Here is a 21,861-nt window from a genome sequence, read left to right on the forward strand (position 1 = left end):
CCATCTCATAATACCCCTCATTGTGCCTGCAGCATCTTCCACACTGTTCCAGATGCCACTCCAGCAATGTCACTATAGAATAACTATCCCAACTGTAAATCCTGCAACCCTTCCCCCCCACCCTCATCCCCTGACCCATGAGCTCTCATCTCCATTAGTAGAGCCACTGTGGGCCACATGGGTCTGCTGCAGAGTTCAGGAATTAATTCTCAACACAGACTCTCTCTGTACTTCCTCTGCCACATTTGATTTGATAAGCTTATTGTGATGAATCGCATTTAGTGGAAAAACAAACAAATCTGGATTGCCAGCAATTTAAATGCTTCCATTCGAAGAAAAAAAAAAAAACTAAAAAAAAACTATTTAGGAACTGTTTGAAATTAAATTGCTAATTGTTCTCCACTCTTAGCTCCTAGCAAAGTAGAGATGTCAATGGGATGATCAATTGAAAATATTGGAACATTTGCAGGTTTGTGGATGAATTCTGCTGCCAAACCTGAAATGGTCCGTGTCTCATCTATAAAGGAGGCAATGCTACCCCCATCTGGCTATGCACTTATCTGGTATTTATTATATATATATATATATATATATATATATATATATATATATATATATATATATATATATATATATATATATTAATAATATATTTATTTATATGTTTGTTTTTATTTCTTGCGCTGCACTTATATTCTGCTACATAATTTTAAGTGCAGAAGCTAATTTTTTACCTCGGGGCTCAATATATGTGACAAAGTAATCTCAGCTCTCTGATGAAGACTGTAAGGTGCAGTTGAAAGCTCAGAAATAGGTAGTAAATGGACCTTTAGTTCAGGTTGTTTTGTCACACGCTTGCCTTTTATCTTTTAACATGGACTAAAAACTGTATGACCTGGCTTATGTAGTGTCTTATAACTTTATATTTTCATGGTTCCTAATGTTTATTATTGCTCAATTAATTTAACTTTTTTTTTAGTTATTCTTTATTTAGTTTGGTTTTATTTTATAATTGGATAATTTTATTTTGTTCTATTTTCATTCATTTTCACTGTTCTCTTTCCATTTACTTATCTTTTATGTTTGTATTATTCATTTAATTATTTTAAAGTAGGTTTTATTAAATGTTTTTCTTTATTTGTTTAGTTTACATTTTACAAATCATATGGTTTTAATTTTGGCATCTTGGTGTACATTTGTCTCCTAATACATTTTATGCATTTGTTAATCACTTGTAAAACACTTTGAATTGCATTCAACTTGTTATGAAAGGTGCTATATAAAGTTTAAGTGATTGATGTGTTGTAAAAATCTTACTTAATTAGGCATGTAATAGTTCTTTCATTAAAATCGTGTATTTATTCAAGCTGAAACTACAAAAATAAAACTATCACATGCATGCCTGAAATACTGTAATAGCTTCAATACTGTGATTTTCAACAATGTTATGATCCTTCATTCATCTCCATGAATGCAAAAGTACTAGGGAGTTCCCAAATAAAACACTGATGTGTGGAAAAAAATGGAGCCTTTCTACAGCACAAAAGATTGTTTTATTCCTCATGGCCACATATCCAAGAAATATGTTCATCAAAGACCAAAACTCACATCAACCTAGGTTTTTGTAGTTGTCAGGTTCAGTGATATTTGTTTGCAATGATATGTCTACTTGATTGTCCACATACAGTATATTTCAGCAGATTTCTAACTCAACATTTTCTGCATTAGGAATTGCATATTTCTCTAGAAGAGTGAGGTAGCACTGTTTCAGCATTCAACTGTCAAAAGCCTGAGGTCGGTAATGATACATTCACCATGTTTATAAAATCAAAACACAGCAATACTGTATGAGACAGTCTAACCTTGATGAATCCCAAAGGAAATTCCTGAGAAACTTAACCAGCATGGAAAGTGAAATGAGGTAAATGTTGTATAACTTCCATTCTACATACGGAAAAGCTCCCAGAAGAGACCTTGCATGTGATATTTTGCCATCATGTTACAACTGATGTGACATAAATGCGTCATCATTTTGAGGCAGAGCCAAATCATTAAATACAAATTAAAAATAAAATAAAACAAAACAAAATCTAAAAAACAAAACAAGTTCCAAACAATTTTTTTTAAACGTTTTTGTGGTAACTGACGGTGCACATAATCCCTGAAAGTTGCTGTAATCTACTTCCACTCACAGCAACCCTTCACCAGTCAAGTTAAACCAAATATTTCCCGAGAGGGTTACAATATGGCTTCAGCAAGATAGTTACAGATAGGAGCTATGATTTTGAGCTAAGGCTTTTTTGGTCTTTATTGGCTGCACTTTGGCAACCAAACTGCTATATTGGTGATGTTGATGGCGACAGAACTGTATGATAAACTAGCTATAATTGAAGTTGACACTCAACTGAGCATTGGTGCTTTCCTGGTCTAAAAACACTTCTGAATAAACCTTGTGAAGCCTTTGAGAATGAATGTCACAATATTTCAAAAATCTTCACTAACAGGCACTAAGGTTAACTGAATTTACATTTGTAAGCCTTTTGAGGTCGCACATCATTGTCATATTTACCTGACTCATTTGAAGTGATTATTCTGTTAAACTAATGGAGTATCAGTGGTGGAAAACTTCTCAGCCTGTTGCAGTTTTCCAAGAGTCTGCACTGCTTGAATGAACAAACAGGAGGTCAAATGTAGACATCAATATAGTTAGAGTTTATACAGTTCTTCTTTGACAAGAGAGATACTACATGTGTATCACTCACTTAATTATTTTGCTATTGACAGGTCAAAAAAAAAAAGAAAAAAAGAAAACTGTGAGCTTTAATTTGGTCCCTTCGAAGAGGTGGAGGATGAGGAGGCAGGACTATGAGAGGAGGAGAGGGCGCTGAAGCCGCTTGTTCCTGCCAAAGTTACGGCCTGCGACACCACTGGAGCGGCTGACTTCTGGGCAAACAGCGTTCCTACAGTGCACAAATCAAAGAGAAGTCCAAAATGTTTTGTTTTTGTTTTTAAAAAAAAATTGTACCAAAGTTGTTTGAGAATATATTATTATTATTACTACATATACTTATATGCCTATACCATTTCTAAAAAAACTATCGTGACCATTTTCTTCAGGTACCAATGAACATGTACCTGAACACTGGTATGGCTCATTGATGTATTTTTTAAAAGGTTTTGTAAAATGGAGATCACAATACAGAAGAATATGATGCATCAGACATTGTATACACACATGATTCTTGTAAGTAGGATTAGTCAATTGTTGGCTTTGGTTTGACAATAACAAAACAATAGAATTTTGTGTGAAGGACAAGTTCAAAGTAGAATTGTTCATTTTCATTTTCTCCATATACAGTGATTAGTATACAGACTGAAGAAGATGTGCTCCTTTAGTGCTAGAGAGTACCCAATAGAGAAATAAATATGTATGAAATACAAAAACAGGTTGAAAAGTGAAATGCAGTAGTATTAAAGGAAAAGTGCAGCATTTAGAAAATAATACACTTTCTTCCCAAGAGTTGAGAGATGAACCGATCAATACCACTCTCCTATCTTTATGCTATATGTAAAGTTAGAGCAAGTGAAGAAATAGCAAGTAATTGTAGTTGTACGTCTTAAGTAAACCAACGGTAAAGTCTCACATATGAACACATGCATTGTTTTCACTATATATATAATGAAATTAATTTTAAAAATGTAATAAAAGATAATATGTAAAACATGTATATAGCACCAGTCAAAAAGCTTGGACACACTTCAAAAATAAAAAAAAGAACAAAAAAACGTTTTTCCTTTTAATTCAATGACTTACCTGAGTAAAGTGTACCATTGACTTCCACAGACACGCTGATACTGGCTGCTCCATTAGTGGAGATACTCAGAGACAAATCCTGTTTACTTTCTGTGGGAGAACAAAGAAAAACTCACATTAATTGACTTTATTGTAGTTAATAAACTATCGCCATTCTATAATGTGCAGTAATGATGAGACAACTCACCATGTCCATTGTTGAGTTTGAGGTTCAAGGGGTTGAAGTGAGAGGCCATGGCCAGGAGGTTTTGTTGGAGGGCCTGCTGCATGAGGCGCTGCTGCTCCTCTGCGAGCCGCATCATTTTTTTCTCTGGACCGTCAGCTGCTCCACGCTCCAGTCTTTCTCGGAGTTGCTCCAATGTAGCAGCTTGTGTCAACTGCTGCTGCCCGAGAGCCAGGGCCATGGGCAGCCGGCTAGGTATCAAAGGGGTGGACGACTCATCTGACCATGCAAATTAAAGTTAAAATAATTTAAAATAGAGCACAGAGAAAAAAAATCATAATAAAATCATTTCAGTTTCTGAGATCATGCAATCCTGTCTGCGTGACCTACAATAAATAACACGTTTTATGCTGAAACAGAAAATTGTCAGTGGTGCTTTAGTACTTGGATATGAAACCACTAGAGGTCACAAATGTCCTTTATCCACCTGGTTCATAACAAGCAGCCACAGAGAATTAAGGCTGGGCATTAAGACTAAATAAGATGAGAAAAAAAATCAAATAATTGAATAGGATCCCCTTAAAAAAGGCATAAAATCTATTTGATCAGTTGTATTACTTAAAAAAAAAAGAAAAAGTAACCCATCAAAGAGAAAACACTGTCATACCTGTGTTTCTCTTTAAATTTGGGCTACCAGATTTATTCAGGCCGTTGTGTGCAGTCGGGGTGGTTTGCATCGTGGGTGAAGAGAGGAGCGTGTGTGGAGCAGAGCTCGGAGAGGGAGAGTAGCGGTACAGACTGTTGGTGTAGCTGGGACGACGACCTTCTCTGCGGTTGCTGTCGATGGCGGCCTGCAGCTCACCTGGGGAACTCAGCCCCTTCTTCTCACACTCAAATGGGTACAGGTACTTCATATACCTGCAAGGAGCATTTCAAATAGTCAAATTTTTTGGTGCAAATTAACACAATTTCAAGATAAAGAGCATCACTTGATAATTAAGTAGAACTGTTTATCTTGGTGGAACAATTTCACGTCATAGAGGGATGTTTTTTGCTTTACTTAATCCAGCGTGAGTCGTGAGGAATATCACAGAAATACCAATGAACAATTTGGGCAAACTGTTGCTGAAATGCAACAAATAGGCTAAATCCTTTTGAACATTTCTATCACAAGTAAACTTCCACATGCAGCATGAAAACAATAATAAACTAATTTTAAAATAAGTAAAACTGGAGATTTAGCTTTTACATAAATTATTTTGTGGAGCTATTTTTACATTTTGGTCATTCATGTGGGTTTTGAAGTTTCTTTCAAGATATAAAATACCTTTTAATAGCAAGGAATATTTAGTGACTACCTGTAATGGTTCCTCAAAATGTAACCAATGTCTATTTAATTAGGTCACAAACTAGATGAAATCAATTAATGAGATATCATGCTGATACTATAACAAGATTGTTCCATCAACCTCTATTCTTTACTTCATAAAGGGTGCATCACATGGATCAAATGGTGTAAAAATACAGATATTTAGTCGTTTTTATTAGAAACGTTGTTATATTGTATGTATTTCTCAGGATGTTACTTTTTATAGCTATTTAAAAAGCCTTTTGTTTTACAGTTGGAGACGCGTTTGAGACATTTATTCAATTATAAGATTCTCTACTAATCATTGTATTCCTCTGATTGTGCCTGAAGAGAAGATATTTCAACACTCGAAACATTAGAATACGATCTGAAAGACACCTACTGAGTGCGGAGGGTGAAGGCTGCACTGGTGATGGATGTGGGGAGGCTGAGACCTCTTGTAATCTCCCTCCAGATCTTCTTGTTAATAACCTCCACCAGGCCTCCCTTCTCTGTCACAAGCTTATAAAGCTTGTACAGATCCAGCACCTGCTTTGCCATGATGGGTATGCGGTTCACAGGGGTTCCTTGAAAATGAAAGGATAAAGGCAATGAAATGTATTGATTTTCTTTGATTTGTACTCCTGAAGATTTGGCACTAATAAGAGTAGCCTTGCAAGAGCGCTTCTTCTTCTTCTTATTATTATTATTATTAAGAGCGCGATTAAAAAGGATAAGGGGTAATGAGGAAATGGAGGACATATCCTGATATGCACACCTGAGGGCCTGAGGTTAACGTTAAGATACAATGGCTTAGCATGTATTATCTGTGTGGATATACTTGTCTAATGGAGCTTCTTTCAGATGGGTGTGGTTGGGGGTAATTCCACAGCAGCAGCATGGTTGGTGCATTGTTTTTAGTGAAGCTGATTTTAAAGCCAGCACTGCTGACAATCGCAGGGTCAACAGCTATCCTTTCCAATCTCGATTTAGAGTAAAGCCAATTAATGAAGTGGGTTAAAAGGCAGTTACTGAAATAAGATTACTTGGTGTTTAAGGACAACACATGGCATACACACAAATGCTCACTTGACATGGCTTTGAACCCTGTTTATATAAGTGAAGATAGTTAAAGGTGTCCAACTGCATCTACCTTTGTTAGTTGATGGAGGAACAGTTAGATGAAATGAGCACAGACAAGTGTTTTTTAACATACATAATAGTGCTGGACAACTATAGGGTTAAAGTGCATAGATTAAAGTAAAAGACGGATTTTATGTCATTAATACAATCTAAAAGGTAGTTCAGATGCATTTCATTTTCTATATGTGGAAAAAACCTGCTGTTTTTCAAATAAAAAAACTTAAATGACATTAAACCTGGCAATTACCAGAGATGTAATATTTTGCCAAAACACCAAAATACATTTGATAGATTTGCTTTATTTACTTGATATGACTTGTAGAACAGGATTCAGTGCTTGTGGACTGAAAACCAGTTAGTTTTGCTTTTTATAAATTTGATATAAACAAGCGTCCTTTGCTTTATAACATTAGGTAAAAAGCAGTGCTTATGTTGCATTATCTAACTTTATTAATCTTTAATTTTTGCACTTTAGGCATCTGCATTTATTTCCAAATTGAATTTATAATAATACCTTTCACATTAATTTGTTTTTATTCCAGACAAAAAAAAGGCAGGAACCTTTCAGCTGACCAGCAGTGTATGATGGAGTTAAATTGATTGTTTCATTCACTTGTAGCTGAGCATGTATGAATGGTAGCTAAGAATGCCATTCCTTTACTAGCAAATAAGCATTTTGAAAATTTCACCAACATCCAAGAGGCTTTCTATCAGCAATGCCTGAAGATCGCCACCCTTTAATTATTTGACAGTGACTTGGGGCTGACAAAGTAAGAAAGCAACAACATTAATAAGAGCTCCCCTGGCTACTGACAAAAACAAAACAAGATGTATGAAACCAATAAAGCCACATGTCTTACCTCGTTTCTGCATGAAGACAAACAGCTGATCAAGAAACTCCTTCCGTTGTGGGTCATTATCCAGTTCATAAAGCTACAAGTTAAAAGAAAAACCTTCATCAGCAACATGCAATGATGATTTCAGGCTTTTTCTTGTTTACATAAATCCAACAAATCTACTGACCTTTGCAAAGTCCCTGGATGGTTCCCCTCTTACTTTTCCTCCATCGTTTTCCTCGGCCCAGATGGCACTTCCTCTCTGTAAATGCACCCAGAGACACATGAGAGAGCAGTTTGTACTGAATCTATTTTAATCAAGACAAAATCCCCAAGAGTTAATTTCCAACCATAGACTATAAATGTAATGCAATAGCTAGATTATTTAAAAAACAAACAAACAAACACTGAGATAATTCCATCCAGCAACTTTTGTGACCAGAAATGACCGGTCCATCAAAGTATGATATTCCTCGAATCCCATTACCTATCTGTTTGGTTCAAGATCTAACACTGCTAACTTTTCTGTCGGACTCGGACCAGAGGTTTTTGAGACAAAGAGTGGTTTTGGTTTCTCAATACATGTAGTTTGCTGATTCGTGACAAGTATCCTATTATTTCAAACTCATCTCGATGTTATGACTTTAAGAGACTATTAAAGTCATAACTGTTATATATTAATCTGTCTCATTCTCAATTCCTACACTTGTACTTTTTTAGCATTGTTAATTTGATCCTGTTTTTAATTGATATAGCCGTGTATTCTTCTTTTATTCCTATTTGATCTTAGTCGTGCCTGAATTTATTGTGTGTCTGCACTGGGCACCATGGAAAATGAGGTTTCACACCCAATGTGTGTTCTGAGGTTTTAAATAAATAAAATGATGAAATTGTGACCTCAGTGAGATACCATACCTATTTAAAGCTTCACTTTATTTGTCACATTTTCCTAAAGGACTCTGGACTTTGTGCTCGCCGCCTCTAAAGCTGTTTTTTTTCCCAGGACTGAAAGCACTATCAGACCTGTTCTCTGATAAACAGCAGCTCAGTGCAAGCATTTGGCTGTCTGTATTGCAGAGGCGGGCATACATTAATACATCTTTTTTCTTGTTTTTAAAGGCGTGTTCCTTTAGAGTAGTGAAAGGGGGATTAATAAAAGACCTCATGCTCATTAGGTAGTTTAATGTGACATGTTATTACTCCATCACCTCCCCCTTAACTTGACAGTTAAAGGTTAAAAATGTGATCGGAGTGCAGTGCATGTGCAACTGTGTGGAAAAGCCTGCTGAGAGGTTATTGTTCCGCTAACGCACGCCAAGAGTCACGTGACGATGCAAGTACGAAAATGAAAGATGGCTGGTGGAAAACAATGACCATCTTAAGAATGGTCTGTCTTTACAAACTCATTAAGTAGATGATGTTTTTCCTCTAATATTCCCAACATATTTATGCAAAATGTACATTACAATGCATTTATTTTAGACCTTCTGTCTGTCAAGTTTCCGCTTTTGAAACATCACATTGCTTTCTTCTTGGATATATATTTATGTTTTTCTCTCTATAGGCTTAGGCAGGTCATTGCTCACATGTCATGCACTTTATTCTCTTATATGAACATGTGTTATATTAAAACAAGCATCAGTGTTTTAGACAACAAAACATGTTATTGTATTTGACAGGAACAAATGCTTCATTATCTTTGTGGTTAATCAAAATAACAGGCTGTTTTTGTCTTTCCTTGTTTACCCTCATAACTACTTTACTTGATATTAGCATTTCAATGTATCGTGTTTACCTAACACAGTATAAGTCTAAACACCGCTACATACATAATGATACCATTCCACCATTTAATCTATCAAATACATGGGAACCAATAAACTGTAGGCTCCCAGTCCAACAGCAACTCCCCTCATGTTTACAGTAGAAACAAACCGTAAATGCTGACACACAATCAACCCCTGCATCATCTTTTAACGGCTGCCTGTGAACGCTAAGAGAGACTATTTTCCATTCTTCTGCTTTAGCTGTTGAACTGGTTGAACTGAATGATTGTATGTACCCAGTTCACACATAAAACTCGCCCCAGTGGTGGCAGAGCTGTTGACACGTGTAATAGCCTCAGCTTAGAATTTCTAATAAAGGACTTCTGCTCCCCCTCAGCAGACAGCCTATTGATGTGAAGGTAGATAAACATCCCAGTCTTTTCACCACCCAAATGGAAATAAAACCCTTCCCCCCTTATTGATGAGCAAGTGAGACCCACTGTGGATCTATTAACAAAGAGCTTTCAGTTAATTGCTCACAGAGCTTTCACACATCCAGCCCTGGGAGTCCTGATAGTATTCAGTATGTAGGTCAGGAAAAGGTTTCTTTTGTTTCATTAAAAAGGCTAAAAAGTTTTATTAGGTTTTAATTCATTTTATACATTTAAATTCCAAAGTATCATGTTAATGTGTATTACTACACTCAAACTTATTCTAAATGTTTATTTGTTCAACTGTTGAATATAAGAAATAAATCAAAACTTTATTTTAAATGTCCCATTGCTTTCCTCAACTATTGATACTAAACCAAAACTACACCTTATAATGAGCTTTATTAAATCATTCGTCTGCTGCGGCAGAGCAACAGTGATAGTGTATCATCACCAATTTTCAATGTAACTGCAGGGGGCAACAAATTTTTAATCCAAATCAAATTATTGGACCTTTAATCACCGTACAAGTCAAGATCATTTATTTGGCCCCTTGCTGAGCTGTGAGCTGGGTCTGAAAGTGAAGGGGGGCCCTCTTTACCCCCACCCATACTACATTTAAGGGCTTTACAGTGGGACTGCACACAAGGAGAGAACAATGGCAGTACTGCATGGCGGAACATGTACAGCATCTTCAAAGATGTTTGATTTGCCAAGGAATGAAGAAGAAAGTTAAAAAGTAATAAAGCAATAAACAGTAAACATGATTAGATGAAATACCAAAAGCAAACCCTGATACGTTTAAGTTAATTCCAAAGTCAATCTGACAACATGTGAAGATGTTTGCAAAGTTTTACCCATATAGATCGCAGCTGTTATCATTAAAAAAAAAAATCAGGTTTAAAAGGTGCTTTAAGCATTGGAAAAAACTAAATTCAAACCTTTAACAAATTCATTTAACGTCAGTGTCCCACGGCAAAATATTGTGCTCTAATTAAAGTAAAAGAGATGTTTTTAAATGCAGCCTTTAGGTTCTGTATGGTGGGCTGAAAAAGGAAACACATTTTCACTGCAGTGGACATATAGGATAATGTATTGATTACTCGCAGCTGAATTAAGCCGCCTCTTAGTGTTGCCAAGCGACAGCTAAATTATGCAAAGATGTCAACTGAACTACAGCGACGTCAAATCGAGCTGTTCTGGGCCTGTCGAGATTTTGAAACTTTTTAATGATCATTGAGCTGATCCCACATTTAATGTTTGCCAATAAATAGGCAAAGGACATAACATGTAAAATAGCTGTTAAATATTACCATGAGGTGTGTAACAAACACTAGAAGCCATTCTGCTCCACTGTAACTACTGTAAGTTAATTTAATGGCTAGTTGCTCACTGGTATGCTGTGAGGCACTGAGCGGTCCAGCTGTCCCTCTGCCCACAGGCCTCATTAATCATAATGTATTGTATTGAAGTGGGGCCTTTGCAAGGGAAACATACACAAAAGAACCGATCAGATTGGCCTCCATAAAGAGGGAAAAAATCCATGAGGGGATCCCCTGTGCTCATAAAGATTTCCTATTCAATACCTTTTTACATGAGGAAGATACAGTGGAAGAGCAATCTTCCACCCTACCCAGCTATTTCTGACAGTGGTTAACCCTTGAGGCCAGCCCTGTTCATAAATACCCTCTTGAGTCTGTTTCATTAATCCTCTGCTCTGATTTTAACTCCATCTCTGTCAGGCCTAAACCAGCTGCTTCAGTTAGGATTGGACCACAGCCAAGACCAATTAGCTTGGCCAGCGGTGAGAATGCTTTTCTTCAAAAGTGTGAGACGGGAGGTGACGTATGGTTGCAGGGAAGATCTCTGGCCAAGCCAGTAATTAAACTATATCAAGTTTGGGCATCCTGCCAAAAGGGACACACTCCTTTCTTCGCATGCGAGGAAAGAAGAGGCCACAGTGAGTCTGACTCTCAGCAGGAAGAAGTCAACAATTAATATGGAGGTAAAACACACACTGACAAAGAAGGAGAGTTACAGATGTTCATTTTTTCTCTGTAAAGATTAAGTGATGTTCTGGCACCTTTAAAATGCTGCCAGTCATGTTACAATGGATTTGATGAGAAGAAAATATTTTAAGTTTACTCTAAGAGGCATCCAAGAACTGATTTTGATATTAAATCAAAGATAACTTACTTGTTTATATGGCTCATCATAGCCCCAGTCAGCGAACCCATTGGGTGATGTGAAGGAGTGCTGGCCGGCAGGAGACAGCAGCTCCTTCTCCTCAGGCTCCTGTTTTATCGCTGAAGGTGGAGACACAGACAATTGCTTCACAGCAGCTGACTGGGCTGTGGCATAAGGAGAGAAAGAGAAGCCTGGAACATGCTGGAGTCCAGGCTTTTTCTCCTGTTGCTGATAAGGCCCGCTGTCATCATCCTCATCTTCTTCCATTTCATCATTCTCGTCAGGCTCCATCATCTCCTGTTCCTCCTCATCTGAGTCCTCGTCTTCTTCCTCTGCGTCTGTTCCGCTTGGATGACTGTTCAGAGCTTGTTGAGTTGCTTGATAAGTCTGTCCATCTAGTTTGCCAAATAATGCAGAGTCTAGTCTGGTGCCGGATGCTCTTGCTGCAGCAGCGTGATGGGCAAACAGGAGCTGGGCTTGAAGAAGCTGTTTCTCTTGGAGGTTCAACTCCAGTTTGGCCCCTTGTTGTCTCTGGAGCTGCTCCATCATTGCCTCCAGCTTCACCCCAGCAGGATTGGACTGGGGAAAACCGGCAGAACTGCTCTCCTCTAATAAGCTGGACTATGGACAAGAAATACAAATCACAAGAAGGAGAAATTAATACATATTCATACATTACTTAAATGTGCAGTGTCTGTTTGGCTCTGTGGTTTGGATTTAATTTCACACCAAAAAACCCCACCCCCCAGTTCACAGTTAAAGGCAAATGCATTCAACAAGTACACTGAATGAGGCAAATTGTTGTTTAAATACTCTGTATCCTGTATCTATTAAATTACACACATTTCCACTACAGTCCATGATTACCTTGAGGCGAAACGTTTTCCAAGAGAGTCTGGCTCGGCCTTGAAAAAGCGCATTAATTGTGGATTAAAGTGAAACAATGCCCACTGGCCTGAAATCCTTTAATTAACGCATTAATTAACTCGAAGACAAATTAAAAACCAGGATACAAATGCTGCTCACTAACATTTGCCGAGTCCTCACTTTGTTAAAATGCACTAAATGTACAGGAGAATCGACGATACGGTGATTTTCAATCGATTATTCGGTTGTTTAAACGCAAAAAAACAACTTCGATTTCAACAAATCACGGCGCAGAATAAATGTAAACATAAAGTCTACATTGATATTTATGATACACCTTTAAGTTAAACAGTGCAAACTACACCTTAAAAAAGAGCCGATGTTCCTTATAATGTCTGCATTAATCGTCATTTGCGTGGGAGCAAACAGTCGTCGACACTCACCATTTGTGCTTTGGAGTAATCCATCATCGCCAACAGGTCGTGTCTAGTTTTTCCTTCTGTCCTCCGGCAGAATTAAATCGCATCGCATGACCTGTTTCTTTCCCTTTTTTTCTTTCCTTTTTTTTCTTTATTTACAGAAGCGATTTCTGATCAAATGTGATTTGTAACCCTCTGCGGTGTGGAGGCCGGAGCGATCGGAGCTGGAGGAGGGGTAGTAATGCTCTGCGTTTTACCTCCGTGGTCACTGCGCATGGAAACTCAAACATCTTTGATTGTCGTTGGTCTACACCCCCCAACTTGGATGAATGAAAGGCCCGCCCCGTGCGTAAAGCTCGTAAAGTGGGTTTCCTTGCCTACATGGAGCGACCCACAGCCCCTTCACAAGGAAATCCCACCCTAAAGCTGAAAAACACTGTACATTTGTGCGGTGATTGGAGTTACACGATCTCTGCTAAAAATACAACAAAGCAGTTTAGTCAAGCGCTGCATTCACATTACAAATGGGTCTGACCTCTCCACCCACAGGACGCTTTCTTCCCTCTTCACCTTTACACTGGTTGCATTTCACATTAGATGCAAATTCATTCTGGCTGTAAAGTCATGGCTCACTAGTCATTGTTTCAGGCAGTTTCTTTGGAGTAGGATTAAATAGGCTTACATTTGAGTGTGTAAAAGTGCCAAGACAAAAATGGGTCAGAGGTCATATGTTTAAATTAGGTGTTTCACAGTCTTATTTGATCCTGATGTTGTATTTATTGTAGATTTAACTTCATTTATTGGTTTTCTTGGAGCCCAAACAAGAGAAATTATGCTGTTTTGACTTTTTGGTTGTCTACCTAATCCCTTGAACTACATTTCTGGCACTTTAGTGAACATCTTGTGCTTCTATTAATAGACCAATAGCCTATGTTACATTGCTGGGAATCTTGCTTTCTTCGAATCACACTGACTCAGATCACCTCTATAAAAAGCCCAAAGGCAGATGTTGTTGACACATTCTGCAGCAGAAATAAAAGAAAATTAACATCTCTTTTTCCAGAGAGCTTGAAGCCAAAACATTGTTTAAATTGAGAAATAAATCATTGTTCCTCTTCCTGATGATTCTTCCCTTTTTCTCCTATTAAGGCTTTTTCTAGGGGAGTTTTTCCTTATCTGAATTGATGGGCTAAAGATGGAGGATGCTGTATGATGTACAGATTATAAAGCCCTCTCAGGCAAATTTGTGGTATTGGGCTATAAATAAAAATGAATTTACTTAAATTATTCATACTCTAGCAGTAAAATGGTGCATTCAAGGACATGGACCAGGAAAAGTGAATTTAGAAGAAAACAAAAGAGTATTCTTAACTAAATCAGAGCAAAAAAAAGTCATGATAAACTCAGGTTCTCACAGTCCATGATATTAATATTTTCCAAATATGTACTTTAATATATAATATACAATTTAAGGAGGTAAGTATTCCAGATCATTTCTTACTTTGAAACTAATTCTCAGATTCACACCAGAAAATCATCATCTTCCAGAGGTCAATTTCCGATCAAATACAAAGGTTTTAAATTTATGGAAGTACTACTCTCATTGGGTTAAAATGTCTTTGTCCTTAAAGTCCCTTAGAGCTTTTTTTTTTTTTAAAGCTTTAATTTTGGTTTTATAATATATTTTGACACAATAAACCTACTATGCTTTTTGCTCTCACTGCACATTGATTTTTTTCTTGTGTATATTTGTGTGCTTTTAACATTGACACACAAATAAACTCAAACTGATTTTGGGGGTTTGGGTCCCCAATACCTCAATATGAATCGGTCCACTGTAATTCCATTTTTTTCTCTTTGCATAAAAAAAGTCTGTCCTCAGTCTTTCCTGTCAAATATCATAACTTCTCTGTTCACACAGATACACCCAACCACAATCACAGTGACACTGTAGCAGAAGCAGAGAAAGAAGTTTAGACTTTTTCCAAATAACAGATATCAACAGTCCCTCTTACATTTTACTTGGTAAACCAGGGATTTACTTGTCATTATTGTTATTATTACTGTTCTCACAGTTTTGGAGATTTGGGATGTAGCAAAAAAGAGATTTGAACCCTCTTATTCCATGAAATGTTTTTGCACCTTCTTGTTTGTCAATAGATACTAAAAGAATCCAGATACTAAATAAATAAATAAATACTCAGAAATACAATTTTGTCTTGGTGATACCTTTGTTAACCTCCCAAAACTACAGTTTTTTATGAATAACTGAACATCCAAACCTCCATTAAAGAGAAAGCTCTAAAATAACTCTCTTGCCAAACACTTTCTTAGCAAAAACAATCTGATATTTTCTTCATATTTTGAAATTATGCTATCAGTTTAGATTCAGTCAGCCAGTTGGCTTTACCCTCTAATAACCTTGAGCTAGGTTGATACAGTACAGACACCTGGGAGGCATCTTTTGCTGTTTGATGAAGATAATCTTGTTATACTCATTAATCATTTTTAAATCAGGGCTGCAGCCAACAATCATTTTCTCCATCAACCGATTCCATTCATTGCTCTGTAAAATGGCAAACAATACTGTCACAAACAAATCCAAATCTGAAAGATTATAAATGTGCAATTATAAACTAGAAAAATCAGCAAATATTCACATTTTGGAGGCTGAACCTAGTGATGTTCTTGCTATTTAACACACACAAAAAAGACTTGATTAATCAGTTATCCAAAACTCATTCATTAAGGTTTATTTAGTAGGGACAAAAATATACATGGACAGGCTGAAACAGCTGTCTGATGCAAGTAACAGTGTTTATAGCTAATACTTATTGGCAATACCCAAAATAGTTTCAATTAATTTTGTCAATCAAATGATTAATGAATCGTCTCATCTCTAATCTACATACATTAAAAATATTGCAACTACAAATGCTACCACGTACACATGAAGTATTCCAAGGTCTTCCTGCTCAGAGCTTTGAGAATAATTCAGAAAATGGTTGTTCCCAGTTATTCTGTTGATAATAACATAACACCATTTGCCGTTTGAACATGTTTATTTTACCAGCATGTAAAATTTCCCTGAAATGAATACAGATGTGATATTGATTGACTCAGTACAGTAGAATGGTTTTTACATTCACGTGAAAACGCTGCTCCCTGGTGGCAAAATGTGACTCTCACAAAAATGTCCAGACACAACTCAGATTACATGCACCATAAAGTGACGTCTTCTCTATTAAAGTAGCTCGTAATGAAGTATTGATTCAATAATTACGCATGTAAGCTTTTTTTAAATATCCCAAAATACTTGTGACACTTAATAAAGATGGTTTTCTTTATTAGGTTCATCAATATTTATACAAGCAAAAGAAAGGCGAAATTAAATATCACACGTATTATATGAGGAAAACATATAAGTACAAGGGTTCTGTGTCCTGTGGATATCCACCGTCTTTAGATCTGAAACACACAAACAAAATCTTTGTTAGACTGTCATCTTGTGACACAATTGAGGAAGAAACACAACTGGTCGGACAATTTCAACACCTACTCATCTATACTTTGTCCATGCCAAGTTCTTCAGGTGTGGAGATTCCAAGCTCATCTAATGTTGGCCGCAGCTCCTGGAGCACATACGGGTAGATGTCTTTATATGGGCCCGCTTTATCCTGCAGAAATAAGCGATAAACACCATTAATCGTTAATCGACGACTGCTGAATACGATGATGCTTGTTACTGAACTACTGGCCAGCTCAGATGCAGAGCTTTTTTCCTCCCTCACCTTCACAGATTCCAAGATTCGGATAGCGCTGGCCAAATCGTCTAACCTCCTGCAGGCTCTCAGTGCTGCATCAATAATCTTTGGCTCAGGTACCAGATCGTAACCAATCAATGTGTTCATCCCTGAAACATGGAATTACAGTTTTTAATTGGCAGATAAAGACAGAAATAAACACAGACATGATCAGCCTCATTTACCACTTCATCTTATCTGTTGACTAAATAAATAAAGCTGCAGATATTCTACATTTTTTAAATTGTAAACAATAAAAATAAACCACCGTAAATGAGCCAAACTGCCCATCTGGGTGACATACTTGTTCATTACAATGAACGTGGGCACTGTAGTTTATTTTGAGCTGATCCCACGTGTACCGTCCTGCAGCCAAAAATACTCACTAGCTCAACAAATGTGTATTAATCTGTGGCTGAAAACAGTCCCCGACAAATGCACAATTAACGCCTTTTGAGTAACACAACACGCTTAAAACTAAATGCCCAGCTGTTTAGTGAAATGACTTAGCTGGTTTTAAAAATGAAATTCAATATTCTCTACTTATTCTTAAAGATGTATGTCTTCAGCAATGGTGTAAAGTTTTGTGAGATGGAATTAAACACGCTGTTGGTTTCTTTTCATCCTGGTAGATGCTAAATTTTTTAACATGTGTATATGATTTAAGGTAAGCTCTTTTATAGTTGCTTTTATTTAAACATTTAATGTTTGAGAAACTGAAAACAAGATTTTTTTAACCAAAAAAAGAGAAAAAAACATGTTATGTTTATATTTCTGGCTCACAATATGTTCAGTATTGTTCTGGTATCTGTACTGAAACTCAGATATCAAATCAGCACTTGTATTTAAAAAAAATACCATTTAAAATGATAAATGACACATGCAAAAAGCCGTTTTTCAGTGTTAAACAACATTTGTCAGTCTCAACACAAATAAAAACTGAAAAAGCACACCGAGAGGCAAAGAGCACCAAAACTGGAAAAATAGATTGGCTGAAAACTCCTCATGAGGTCTAATTATAAGCGCTGACAAGATCAAAGACTCGAAGGTTCGTTGCAACACTGCTCACATTCACAGAGAAACAGTCAAGTCGCTCATATCTCAATAAGTGAAATTTAACAGAAATTTGGCATATTTATCAAATTATACCATCTATGGGTTGTACTTTAGATGTAATATGACTGAAAAGTATATCATTTCATACTGTAGTAATACTTGATGAATAACTGGCAAATCAAGGTACTTTATCACATAAGTGCACAAATCATGTGATGCTCCAGATTTTAAATCAGACCAAATCTCTACTGGTTGAAAAATCTCTGCATTAACTATAAGTGTTTGTAACTATGCATTTATTGACACAGGTATATATTTTTATGTTCACAATACTTTTAATTAAAGTGATTTTGCTTTACCGCCATGCCATGAACCTACCTTTTCTCAGTTCCCATGCATCAATGTCTTGCTTGTTGAAATAAGTGACCCAGCGGGCGTCAAACTCCTCATCGGTCTCTTGCTTCCCATGTGAGTAACACCTTGAGGCCAAAAGAGCTGCAGGAGAGACAAAAACATTTTATTGAACAATCTTTTCACCAATAAAATAATTACAGTTACAACTAGTGTTCAGGTTATGTGGAAGGGCAAACAGTCTGCAGTCAATGATATCTATGCCCAGTGAAGTGGTAAAGGGGCAAATGCTGTCCAGTAATATAATGCAGCTGGATCTGTGCCCACATCCTGATATAACGTATAATGTGACTGAACCTACTGACAGACATGCATTAAATACACATATAAGACATTATATGTCTTATTATATGTGTTTTTATTTTATTTGTATGTATGTATATGAGTATACATATTTATCTATTTTTCTCTTTTACCAACTTTATTTAAGTGTGAGATGTGTGTGTGAGTGATGACTGAGGAGGGAGCTGTTTTAAAATGTCTTTGTATTGACCTCAATGCAATGACAATAAAGACAATTCAATTCAATTTCTTTTACTATAGCCAAGTTGTTGGGCTGTTTGACAGACTGTTCACATTTCGGTAATTCATTGTAAACCATTTAAATGCAGCTTTTTCTAATTAAACTAGCGACACCTGAAGGTAACAAGTGCAACGAGCAATGATTTTATTGAGCAATCCCGACAACGTTAAATAAAACCTGAGTCTCATTATTGTTATTATCTGTCCCAAACCCTGCCCTGATACCCAGATCCATTATGACTTACGTTGGCTGATCATTAACCTGACAATAGTCACGTATTTAGCAGCTAGCAGCAGTAACACTACAGGCCTGAGTCTGAGCCTTACAACCGGGTCATGACAAGGACACAGACACCTAAAGCTAAACATGGGACATTTACAGGGAAACACACGCTCGGGTTAGCCGGCTAATAGCTATAATTTAACGAAAATCTACATCATCTGATTGAAACAGCCTTATATTTAACACTACATGATGTTTTTATAACGGATAAGTACACCGGCTATGCTAATATAAGCTAGCGTGAAAGCACCATGATGAGCACTTGATTTCCGCTATAACTTCACTCAGGCGGTTCACATGGCTGCTAAATTAAAAAAATAAAATAAAATAAAAATTCAGAGATGATAACAAAATGAGCATATACCTTGGCTTCCAGGTTGTGTGCGGGTTAAACTCCGGACACCGGAGATTGAGACTCGGACGGCGGCTCTGAACATGATGCGGGACAACCAGCGACACGTACCGGGGAGAGGAGACTCTGGAGGAAGCTAACGCCGCTAGCCGCCTTGGCTTGGCACGTAGGCTACACTCTACTGCGCATGTGAAAACTGATTTTTTTTCCCCCTGTGTTGTTGACCTACTGGTCCTGCCTGACCTAGAAACAGCACTGTGAAAGGCCATATTGTATATAAACATAGCACAAAAAGTAAGGAAATTTGTGTTTGGTAGAGTATTTCTTTGTTGTAACAATGGTTCTTGGCAATAAATCTTATACCATTGGAAAGCCTGTTTATTTCCCTTTTAAAGGGTGTGACTTGGTTTTGCGGAACACCAATTTGAAGTTGCCCTATCGCACAGTCCCTATCCAGATCAGTCAAACATGGCATGCTGATTCTTGGAGCAGATTGCCAGCGCCTGGGATACCAGAAGCTCAAAACAAGAGTCAATAGCAACAGCAAAATAAGCTGTTTGGCATTGGCAGAGAAGATTTGCCAAATTGTTCATTGGCGCAACCCACATACTCAGCTCTGCTGCTCATCCCATATATGCATGTTCCTTACAAATGTGGCACTATTTAAAAGGGAAATAAACAGGCTTTCCAATGGTATAAGATTTATTGCCAAGAAGCATTGTTACAACAAATACATACCAAACACTAATTTCCTTACTTTTTGTGCTATGTTTATGTATTTTATGCATACATTACACATTATATATACATTATTAGAATCATCTTTATGTCTGGTGGTTTTGGTGAACAGTGATCTGTAGCGCCTACCAGCCAGACGATAGACTCTGGAACAGGTTATGATCAGGGTCTGAGGGGTCTGCAGTGATTTTCTTTGCCCACTTTTGACTCTGGTGGTGTTCAGATTCTGAATGGTGGGCAGGGTGGTACCAATAATTCTTTCAGCAGACCTGACTGTGTGTTGCAGTCTGTTTTTGCCCTGTTTGGTGGCTAATCCAAACCAGACAGTGACAGAGGTGCAGAGAACAGACTCGATGACCGTGGTGTAAAACTGGATCAGCAGCACCTGAGGGACGTTGTATTTCCTGAGCTGGCGTAGAAAGAACATCTTCTGCTGGGTCTTTTTGATGACTGTGTTGATGTTGGACTCCCACTTCAGGTCCTGGAAGACTGTATAACCCAGAAACCTGAAGGACTTGAGGATGCCACAGCCGATACAGTGCTGTTGTATAGGAGGGACAGTGAAGGGGGGGTTTCTCCTGAATTGTCATCTCTACAGTTTTGAGTCTGTTCAGCTCCAAGTTGTTGTTACTACATCACAGGCTCAGCTGTTTGACCTCCCGTCTATACAGACTCTTCTCCGTCTCGGATGAGGTCGATGACTGTTGTGTCATCTGCAAATTTCAGGAGTTGAACAGACGGGTCTCCTAAAGTCCATTAAAACTTGAACCAGCTTAAAAATGCTCAAATTCTCAATAAAACACATCCACTAGTTTGGCGGAAGGAATATGGTCAGGCAGTGTATCAGATTTTTATGAAAAAAAATACTGGTCTTTCACAAATTTTACATCATTTGTCACACAATTATTTAGAAAAAATGATTGTTTTTAGGATATGTCCTGCTCAATATTGACAAAACACATTAGAATTTAAAGGAAGAAATACGCCAATTTGTTTTCTTTTCATTTGATGTTTTATAATGAATTATTTTTATAAATGCACTTAAAATATTTAATATTTATCATTCTTTTGTGGTTACACCAAGGGACATTTTCATGATCACTTAGACTTTTGGTTAAGAAAAAAAGTTGCAAATGTAATTTCAAATGACATAAAATCAACATAAACACAAAATATAGATATTAGCATACCTGATGCTTCTAAAACATTTTTTAAAGATATTTTTAATTTCTCATCTTGCCAACCCTTATTTGTCACTCACCCATATGTTATATAGGTGAAGTAATGAATACAAAATACATTTAATATGCAGTAGTGTTACCTACAAGTAACATTCAAAAGTCTGGTACTTGAGTCAGAAGTTCTCATGGGATATTCTGTATTTTAACATGTTAAAAACTACAAGCAGAACTTTCATAGAAGTATCATACTGCTGCCATAAGATACAATGACAGAATGCAATAAAACACATCTAATGCCATTATGCCATTACTTATAATAGAATAATAGTCTGCCAAATGGCATCACATTACAACACACAAACCTTAAATAACAGATAAAAAAAAATAATCTTCTCTGCGTAAAAGGTGAAAGGGTTAGTGTTAGGGCTCGAAATACTTGAGTATTAAAACAAATTATCACAGTTAACCAGTTTTGCTTGAAGTGGCTGCTCCAAGTTATAACAGATACCAAAGCAGCTCCAAAGCCCTGTCACTAACACCT

At 37.0% G+C, this 21,861-nt stretch overlaps 2 protein-coding genes across 3 annotated transcripts; both read right to left on the reverse strand.

Annotated features, from left to right (window-relative positions):
• Positions 1-1,556: 1,556 nt before the first annotated feature.
• LOC133982091 (AT-rich interactive domain-containing protein 3A-like) lies at positions 1,557-13,187 on the reverse strand. The gene is made up of 9 exons (XM_062421009.1): positions 12,999-13,187; positions 11,698-12,309; positions 7,492-7,566; positions 7,329-7,401; positions 5,729-5,912; positions 4,645-4,895; positions 4,002-4,256; positions 3,815-3,904; positions 1,557-2,960 (listed from the first exon to the last, which is right to left on the reverse strand). The coding sequence occupies exons 1-9, from the start codon at positions 13,023-13,025 to the stop codon at positions 2,821-2,823; spliced, it is 1,707 nt and encodes a 568-aa protein (XP_062276993.1). The 5' UTR covers positions 13,026-13,187; the 3' UTR covers positions 1,557-2,820.
• A 2,510-nt stretch (positions 13,188-15,697) lies between these two features.
• On the reverse strand, positions 15,698-19,567 carry LOC133982371 (cytochrome c oxidase subunit 5A, mitochondrial). Of its 2 annotated transcripts, none has more exons than XM_062421413.1 (5): positions 19,414-19,567; positions 18,212-18,328; positions 16,766-16,887; positions 16,534-16,651; positions 15,698-16,442 (listed from the first exon to the last, which is right to left on the reverse strand). In XM_062421413.1, exons 1-4 carry the CDS (start codon positions 19,484-19,486, stop codon positions 16,538-16,540), a joined length of 426 nt encoding a protein of 141 aa, XP_062277397.1. In that variant the 5' UTR covers positions 19,487-19,567; the 3' UTR covers positions 15,698-16,442; positions 16,534-16,537. The 2 variants fall into 2 exon arrangements, with proteins under 2 accessions (XP_062277397.1, XP_062277398.1); XM_062421414.1 differs by having other exon boundaries at positions 15,698-16,417; positions 16,528-16,651.
• Positions 19,568-21,861: the final 2,294 nt, after the last annotated feature.

Source organism: Scomber scombrus, chromosome 6 (assembly GCF_963691925.1).
Source record: "Scomber scombrus chromosome 6, fScoSco1.1, whole genome shotgun sequence".
In the NCBI taxonomy this organism is placed as follows: domain Eukaryota; kingdom Metazoa; phylum Chordata; class Actinopteri; order Scombriformes; family Scombridae; genus Scomber; species Scomber scombrus.